Below are 8,893 nucleotides of genomic sequence, written 5' to 3'. Positions count from 1 at the left end.
TGCATTGATTTGAGTTGATTTGTAGGTAAAAATGGAGTTGTTTTGATTAAGGGAACTATGGTATGATTTGAGTGGAAAGTTTATGAAAATTTGTGTAATAAAATTTAATAAATTATAATTTTTAATAGAGTAAATGGTATGATTATCATTTTACCCTTCAATGTAAATAGAAGAAATGATATTAAAATAAAATTAAAAAAATTATTTAAAATTAGAAAAATATAATTTATTAATATCATTAATAACTTAAAATAAATTATTATTATTCTCAATGATAACTTAAAATAATTTATAATATAGACTATTTAATTTATATCTCCACATTTATTTAAATTTATTTATTTTATATAATTAATTCATTTACAAAAGATATTTATTTGAATAATAATATTAATTATTATTATTACATAATACCAATTATTATAATAATTAAAATTAAAATTATATATATATATATATATATATATAAAATATAGAGTATTATCCATATCCATATAATTAATATATAATTATTATATATATTTTATTATATAATACTAATTATGTAGGAACCTATGCAGGGTGTGAAGTCAGGAATCTTTCCTGCATACGTTCACAGAAAAAAAGAAACTAATAAATATAATAAATATAAATAAATTAAATTGTTAAAAAAGAGGGACAATAAATTAATTTTAATAGGATGATCTGGCGTCACTCTCCTACCACAACTTTCATTTTACCTTTAAAAATACATTTTAAATTTATAATCCCCTGGAATACTATTTTATTTTATATTTTAGACTGTATAATTCAAAATTTATTTTTTTATTTTAAATTGTATAATTCAAAATATAATATTATTTTAAATTATATAATTTAAAGTGTAAAATAAAAAATTATTCTGGATCGTACAATTTAAAACATAAAAAATTAAATGTCTGTATTTTTTTATATTCTATATTATACATTTCCCAAACTGTTTTCTATTATGTAAACCAAAATTAAAGAAAAAATGAAATTTTCAAATGTATGGAGGTACAGAAAGAAAACTATGAAGGTGGAGGGAAGAAATACTAGTATCAAGTCTAAGCCTAAATTAAAAAAAAAAAAATAGTTAGCAATATTTGGAATTGGGATACTTTTGTATTTTCTTTTTAAGAAAAAATTGTTGAAGAAATAAACTCATATGCAATTGCGTATAGCTGGGGAGGAGAGAAGAGGAAGGGGGGTAAAGAGAAGAAAAGAAATTGAAAATCTAAATTGTAATGTGTGTGAATGAGAAGAAGACAGAGTGAAAGAATGAAGATTGTGAGTTACAACGTGAATGGCCTGAGACAGCGCATATCGCAGTTCGGGTCGCTCCGGAATCTGCTAAATTCATTCGACGCCGACATCCTTTGTTTTCAGGAGACCAAACTTCGGAGACAGGAACTTACGGCGGACTTGATCATGGCCGACGGTTACGAATCCTTCTTTTCCTGCACCCGCACCTCCCAGAGGGGCCGAACTGGCTATTCCGGTAACCCCTCCCCTCTCTCATTCATTCTTAAAATGCCCTACTTAGTTTCCTATTTTTTTTTTCCAGAGTATATTATTGCTTCTTTGTTTTTTATGTATCAATGCTCATTAGCATATCAAATGCGTACTTTTTTATTGTTTAAAAATATATTGATAAGAAAAATATGTTATTAGCACACTCTTTTGAACTCTCTCTCTCGTGAATTAGAATTGATTAGAAATCACAAAAATTTACTGGGTCACACAAGTAGTTAATTATTCTGTCCTGATTTTTGTAATTTTCAATAATTTTTTATCAATAATAGAAAGTGGAAGAAGAGGGTATTACTTCCTATAGAAAATTACAAATTATGATACCTTAAGGTTGGTTCTAGTTTAAGGGCCAGTCTCCACCATCATGGTGAGACAAGTTTCTAGCTTGTTGGTACCTCACCTTGTCTCAAACAGGATTGCGTAAAAGGAGGAAACTTGTGGGAAACAAAAAACAAAATTACATTATCATGATTGACACTTACTTGATAAGAAGTGAGACTCCACAATTTTGTATTTTTTAATAATTTTTTTAAACTCTAAAGAACTTCTTTGAAAGAGTGTGCTACAAAGTGTCTAAATCATACTTCTGAGGTAACATATTGTGTTGTGTGTGCAGGCGTTATTACGTTTTGTCGTGTAAAATCAGCATTTTCTAGTAATGAAGTGGCATTGCCACTGGCAGCAGAAGAAGGCTTTACTGGACTTCTGGAAAACTCTCAAGCTAGCAAAGATGAATTGCCGTTCATGACAGATGATCTAAAGGAATTTTCGAAAGATGAGCTTATAAGTCTTGATAGTGAGGGGCGATGCATTATCACGGATCACACACACTTTGGTGAGTACACGGGAGGGAAAAAATTGAAACCAGTTGTGTGAAGCATGATACATTAGTGTGATTAGAAAAAGAAGTATATATTTTTTTTTGACGTATTGAATACATGTTTTCAATTCTGTTCAGTTCTTTTCAATGTGTATGGGCCTCGAGCTGCAAATGATGACACGGAGAGGATTCAATTTAAGCAAAAATTTTACAGCGTATTACAGGTATTTGGAATGTTCATATGTTAATGGAATCCGTAAATTATTCAACCAAATTCAGAAGTTAATAATTAGAATGTATGTTTGAAAAGTTTGAATTGGTTCATCCAATTGCATCATTGCTAAGAAAATTTGACTGGAATATTGTCTGTCCATCAGAACGTGTTCAGAGCAGAGCGAAGTAACTATAAAGCTAGTTTTTAAAAGTAGTATATTACTATTTATTTTGTTTTACCTGTAAATCAATATGATTCAGTGAACACTAAATATCAAAAGAAGAAAATCTACTTTTAAAAATATAGGACATCAATATTGTAGTTTATGTTTGATGTTCATTTCTTGTGCCTCTGTTAAGTTTTACAAAACTGAAACTTTCCATTTCTCTTGTTTTCTGGTTGATTGATGTTGATAGTCTCTTTAATAGAAAAGATGGGAGTCTCTCCTGCATCAAGGAAGGAGAATATTTGTTGTTGGTGATCTCAATATTGCCCCATTTGCAATTGATCGATGTGATGCAGGACCTGATTTTGAAAATAATGAGTGAGTTTACTACCCGAATTCTATGAGGCATCTTTGGTGGTATTAAATCTCACATGCTAATAGTTGTCTTAATTTTTTTTTTCCTGAATTTTTATATGTAGATTTAGAAAATGGTTCAAATCAATGTTAATTGAAAACGGTGGTAAATTTTGTGATGTCTTCAGAGCTAAACATCCTGACAGGTATGGATACTCTGTATTTCTAAATATCAGATGTGATCTGTAGGTTTCTCCTGGAAAATTTAGTGATATTGATACTTAATCAGCATTATTATTTTTTTTATGGGAATTTACATCTTTAATATGGGATTATATTATTTTTACTTTCATATTGAAGTAGTCTTTTTTGAAATTCAGACTACAAGAATTTTTTTTTCTTAAATAATGAACTATGTTTTAACTTTTAATCTTATATTTAGTCTTTTGTCTGACACATTTCTCTTCCATGCGGCTACTGGCTAGTAATGTACCATCCTCCATATTTCCGTTCTTGTCTTTTCAAATGTTACATGGTGTTTTCAATATTATGGGATCACACCTTCAATATGACAAGTATTGATCTTCTTAAATTATATATGTACACTTCGAGATTGTATGCAGAAGGGAAGCATACACCTGTTGGTCGCAAAGTACAGGTGCAGAAGTATTCAACTTTGGGAGTAGAATTGACCATATTCTGTTTGCCGGTTCATGCCTACATGATTCAGATGACCTGCAATGCCATTGTTTTGTAAGATGTCATGTCAACGAATGTGACATTATGACACAGTACAAACGGTGTAAGCCTGAAAGCATACCGAGGTATTATGCAAGCCTTGTATGTGGAATCCTAAGCTCTTTTGCCTGTGAACCTAGGTGGTTATTTTTATGATGTAAATGTCATGTACTTTGTGAAACTTAACATGCCCTTGTGTTTTGGATCATTTGATATTACACATTTATGAAATTTGCAAAGATGGTATTGCTCCTTTCATAACTTGTTTTTATTTTTCTCTTTTCATAGTTTTCCTTTGTATTCTATTGAAAATTACACGTCGATTAAAAATAAGGTCAATTTACAATATATAAGTGAGTGCAAACCTCACCTTACAAACTGATTTTTAAGGTTGAATTAGGCTAAAAGTCCACTTTAATTTTAATAGACTTTTTATTTTGTTTTGAACTCATAGTGTGGTTATTCACCTTTACTCTGTTAAATGGCTCAATATTTGGATGCATATGTGCTGCATGTGTCTTCCTCAAGGTTGGGATATAACTTAGTTGCATGATCTGCTCAGTGCCCATAGGTGGAAGGAAGGGCGCAGCATTAAACTGGAAGGATCTGATCATGCTCCAGTTTTTATGTCTTTACATGAAATTTCTGAGGTCGCTCTGCACAGTACTCCTTCCTTATCTGCTAGATATGTTCCCATGATTCATGGCATACAGCAAACTCTGGGTACCAAACATCGTTTCTTCTTTGGATGAGAGTTTCTTTTTATACACAATTTTTTGTTTACGAACCTTCTCTTGCAGTGTCAGTGTTGATGAAAAGGAAAGTTTCTGAACAAATTAAATCATGCAAGATGGCACATGAAGACATTGCAATGCATAGTACTTGTGAGGGAGAAGAACCAGCTAACAAAGCTGCTTCATCTGCAACCAGTCCAAATGAATGTCGATTTCTTCCAAGACAGGTTTATGAAGGTAGCATTTTGAAACCAAATGAACTTTCCAGAGGTTCTTCTCAGGAGGCTGTTTCTAAATCAGTGAATGAAAGTGAAAAATCAATAATGCACAAGTGTAAAAAACCCAACAAAAAAGCTAGAAATAGTCAATGGTCCCAGCTCTCACTTCGGTCATTTTTCCAGAAAAGTACAAATCTTGACAATGACATCAGTTGCTCCTCGTATACTGATTTCTCAAATAGTCAGGATGAACCTTCTCTACCCAACCCTCAGTTACATGAAACTCCTACAGTTTCTGATCACAGTATCAGTCCCAGGCAATGTTCGTTGGATACTGATGCATATGATCAGGATTTAGCTGGGTCAAAGGATAGTTCCACAAAGGAAGAAAAGAGTAATGTGGCTTCATTAGAGTGGCAAAGAATACAACAGTTGATGCAGAATAGTATACCTATTTGCAAGGGCCATAAGGAACCTTGTATTGCTCGGGTAGTGAAGAAACAAGGACCAAATTTTGGCCGCAGATTCTATGTTTGTGCTCGCGCTGAGGTAATCTGTTTCCATTGAGTGGTTTTAGGCACTGATTATGCTTCTTACTCTGACAGTTATTTTTCTGCATTGAACTCTAGTTTTGTGAGGAATCAACTCAATCCATCTGTCAATCTAAGGACTTTAGTCACCTGTTAAAATTAAAACAATATTGATCTTTTAGTTGATTTCAAGGTTGTCAAATTCAATAGTTTATGAAAATTTATTGATGATTAGTAAACTAGATTCGTAGAGTTTACCATGATGCAGCAATTTAGTTTTAGGTACTAAATTGAAAGGTCATATATATTAGGACCAAAATGAGGATTCAGTCTTGTAAGAGTTAGCATACTTACACCATATAATAAGTGAAGAAAAATAATAAGCATTACTTGTTTTAATGACCTATCTTTGAGCTTGTCACGAGTATGTACGGGTTATGTTATTATATTTTTCTGTTTGACCTTGTGTTTTTTGGGTTTGTCATTTCTTAATTTGAGTAACACCAGCCTACATAATAGGTGGTAAATATTAAAGTGATTTCTACTTACAGGGCCCTGCGTCTAATCCTGAAGCAAATTGTGGTTACTTTGGATGGGCTTCTTCAAAGTCTAGGAATAAATAATGGAAGAGAATGGATGATTCCATAAACCCTCCTCGTCCAACTTTCTTTCATAACGACTATGTGGATCTAAAATACCAGTTTTGCATGATTATGATCATTACTGAGTTCCTTCAAGAATGTCCACCCTCAAGACAAGTACTCTTGTAGGGTTCTCTTCTGTTGTGTAAAATCAGCTGTTGCAACCATATATGTAAAAGAGGTGTGTTAGAGCCTACAACTCCCAGCAAAACTTTCTTTTATTGGTATTTCAGATTATAAAATTGTGAATGAAGCTTATTGGATAAAAAGTCTGACCCATATAATTTTATGATTTTGAACAAATTCTGACCAATACAAAGAAATCAATACGCAGAGTATAAACTTTTTTTTAATCTTTGTTCTATTTTTAAATAGAGAAAGACAGCAAGATCAATTTGATACAAAGATTTGCATTATAATTATGTCATGAAATTATTATAAGATAATCATTTCAATATTTACAATAATTATTGAAATTTACAATTTTAATAATCCAAGGAGAGAGCTACTGTACTGCAGAAAGTGAATCTTGACAAATGACAGGTTTGGCCATTGAGCTAGAAAGGGTGATTGATATCAAAGCAATGGATAAGCATTATAAATACTTGGGTCTTCCAACAACTATTTCATTGGAAGATCTAAATCCCAAGTCTTCGAATTTGTTAAAGGAAGATTGTGGGGTTTGGATATGAGCTTCAAAATTTATTCCTGCATGTTTGAACCTGGTGTTGCAGAAGCGTTAACATATAGGTGGGGTTTGGATTTGGCAGAAAACTATGTTTGAGAAACACTTCTGAAACTGATTCTCAAGTTTTGTCAATGGAAGAAGCAACCAACTTCGTCAGGAGCTTATTCAGCAAACATTATCCATGACTGCAGAATCATAGCTACAGAAATCCATAGCCAGGTTTACTCTTCTTTTGGTTCGTTGTACAGTAGTAATAGTTAAAATGTTGTAAAGATTGTCTATAATTTGGACGGAAAATTTTATGTATTTATCAATGATTGAAATAAACGTTATATTTCCTTTTATTTCATATAAAAAAAAGGCTTAAATACATTTTTTGACCTCATTTTTATAGTATTTGTTGCGGATGGTCCTCATTTTAATCGAATGTTTAAAATGTTCATCATTTTCGCAATTTGTTTTATTTTGTCCTTCTATGTGACGTCGTTTAAATTAGTAACAGAGCATTGCACATGTGGCACTGTTTGTATTAGGGTGTGTTACGTGTATTGTACAGACATGGTAATTAGATATTTGGGGATAAATAGGGGAGCTAGGGTTTTGGTAAGGAATGTTTGGGCACAAACAAACTCCAAAATAGAATTACAAAACCCTAACTCACTTACCTCGTTGATGATGATTAACTGGAAAATTGAAATGAAGAGCGCGACTGCAATCCAACAATGAAATGACAAGTATTAGCTGCTTCCTCTGCAAATTCGAGCTCAAGAAAGACGAAGATGAAGAAATCGCCTCCAACGATAAAAAACGCGACTGTAATCCAACTCAAGGCCTAATTGCAAAATTTCTCCCAAATTGAAAAGTTAACGTTAATTAGTCATTTGTACAGTACACGTAACACACTTTAATGCAACTTAAACTCAATACAAACAGTGTCACATGTACAGTGCTCCGTTACTAATTTAAACGACATCGTATAAAAGGACCAAATAAAACATGAATTGCGAAAATGAGGACCATTTTAAACATTTGGTAAAAATGATGACCATTTTAAACATTCTGTCAAAATGAGGACCATCCGCAACAAATACTACGAAAATGAGGACGAAAAAGGTATTTAAGCCTAAAAAAATTAACTAGTTTTGTAACACCCCATTTAAATAATATCCTTAATTTAAATGAAATGTCACACCGATATAGTAGAAGAAACAAATCCGGAAGTATAACCACTACTCTTTACAATATCCAAAAGAAAAAAAAACTAGACGAAACCAATGCACACCACGATGCCAGATACAAAGTATAATACAAGAACTTGACAGTAGTTATTAAAGTACTAAAGGACAAAATAGTATATGGGCCATAGCCCTATGAGAAAGCCCAAGACAGTAGAATCTAGCCCAGATGGGCTACGCCGGTGTTCCTCGCATCTGCTCACATCAATAAATTGATGATCATCGCAAAAGGAGAAGAACCACACACAAGCAATCAAACAAGCAACAGGATAAGCTAGAGTACAAAGCAGTTTATCATACAATTACATGTTATTTCACATTCCAATCAGTACATCTCATCCAAACATGTTATGACCTTTCAAACAATACACTAAGACTCAAACTCGACTCATCCGGATACATATAATTTAGTCGGATTCAGTGGATGCTTGCACTTGTGGATTTCTCTGCTCACCCCCGAGCTAAGTGTTACAATGTTACAATGTCTCAACCCCCATACACAAGGTTAGCCCTTGATGAATTTCAGGCCTCCGGCTACTCTCACCACAAGAGTCAGTCCGCTCTATGTGAGACTAACTGACTCCTTAGAGTGTCAGGATGCAACCTAACCTTGAATTATTACTAAATTATATAGATGGGGCACCACCATGAACTCCCACTAACAGGGGTCATGAAATTACGTCCCGACCACTGAAGCACCACCATAAGGTCTCACCTAGAGGCTCATGGAATTACGGGTCCTGACAACATACCAATCATATTCAAACAATCATGTAATATTTATCATGCTTATAAATCTCATGCCAACCTTTATAATCCATCCTCATACATGTTCCATGTTGAATCCATTCCAAATCATCCCTCCTAATCCATGAATATAGAAGTGTAATTCATACCGACACCATGCCACTTTGATTACCAACTATCTCATACAAGTCACATGCCAAGATCATGTTAAACTTATCAATCACAGACCATAAACCATTCTACTCATACTCATTTGCCCAATTCATGCTTTTAAAAGT

At 32.9% G+C, this 8,893-nt stretch overlaps 1 protein-coding gene across 4 annotated transcripts; it reads left to right on the top strand.

Annotated features, from left to right (window-relative positions):
- Window positions 1-1,151: 1,151 nt before the first annotated feature.
- LOC114179496 (endonuclease/exonuclease/phosphatase family protein) lies at window positions 1,152-6,975 on the top strand. 4 transcript variants are annotated; one of them, XR_003603479.2, is made up of 10 exons: window positions 1,153-1,498; window positions 2,147-2,365; window positions 2,489-2,574; window positions 2,993-3,108; window positions 3,210-3,290; window positions 3,708-3,908; window positions 4,385-4,545; window positions 4,623-5,323; window positions 5,856-6,126; window positions 6,489-6,975. XR_003603479.2 is itself a non-coding variant. In XM_028065852.2 (9 exons), exons 1-9 carry the CDS (start codon window positions 1,255-1,257, stop codon window positions 5,925-5,927), a joined length of 1,881 nt encoding a protein of 626 aa, XP_027921653.2. In that variant the 5' UTR covers window positions 1,153-1,254; the 3' UTR covers window positions 5,928-6,214. The 4 variants fall into 4 exon arrangements, 2 of the variants coding, with proteins under 2 accessions (XP_027921654.2, XP_027921653.2); XR_003603480.2 differs by having other exon boundaries at window positions 6,444-6,975; XM_028065852.2 differs by lacking the exon at window positions 6,489-6,975 and having other exon boundaries at window positions 5,856-6,214.
- The last annotated feature ends 1,918 nt before the right edge of the window (window positions 6,976-8,893 follow it).

Source organism: Vigna unguiculata, chromosome 3 (assembly GCF_037176805.1).
Source record: "Vigna unguiculata cultivar grain cowpea cultivar isolate G323 ecotype 2 chromosome 3, ASM3717680v1, whole genome shotgun sequence".
In the NCBI taxonomy this organism is placed as follows: Eukaryota; Viridiplantae; Streptophyta; class Magnoliopsida; order Fabales; family Fabaceae; genus Vigna; species Vigna unguiculata.
Note: the sequence above shows the minus strand (reverse complement) of the source record. Positions and strands in the feature narration are given on the sequence as shown.

Excerpts from the sequence above, each read along its gene's own strand:
- LOC114179496 (XM_028065852.2), top strand. The coding sequence starts at position 1,255 with ATGAGAAGAAGACAGAGTGAAAGAATGAAGATTGTGAGTTACAACGTG. Across the intron at positions 1,499-2,146 it reads GGGCCGAACTGGCTATTCCG|GCGTTATTACGTTTTGTCGT; the intron begins GTAACCCCTCCC and ends TTGTGTGTGCAG. Across the intron at positions 3,291-3,707 it reads AGAGCTAAACATCCTGACAG|AAGGGAAGCATACACCTGTT; the intron begins GTATGGATACTC and ends GATTGTATGCAG.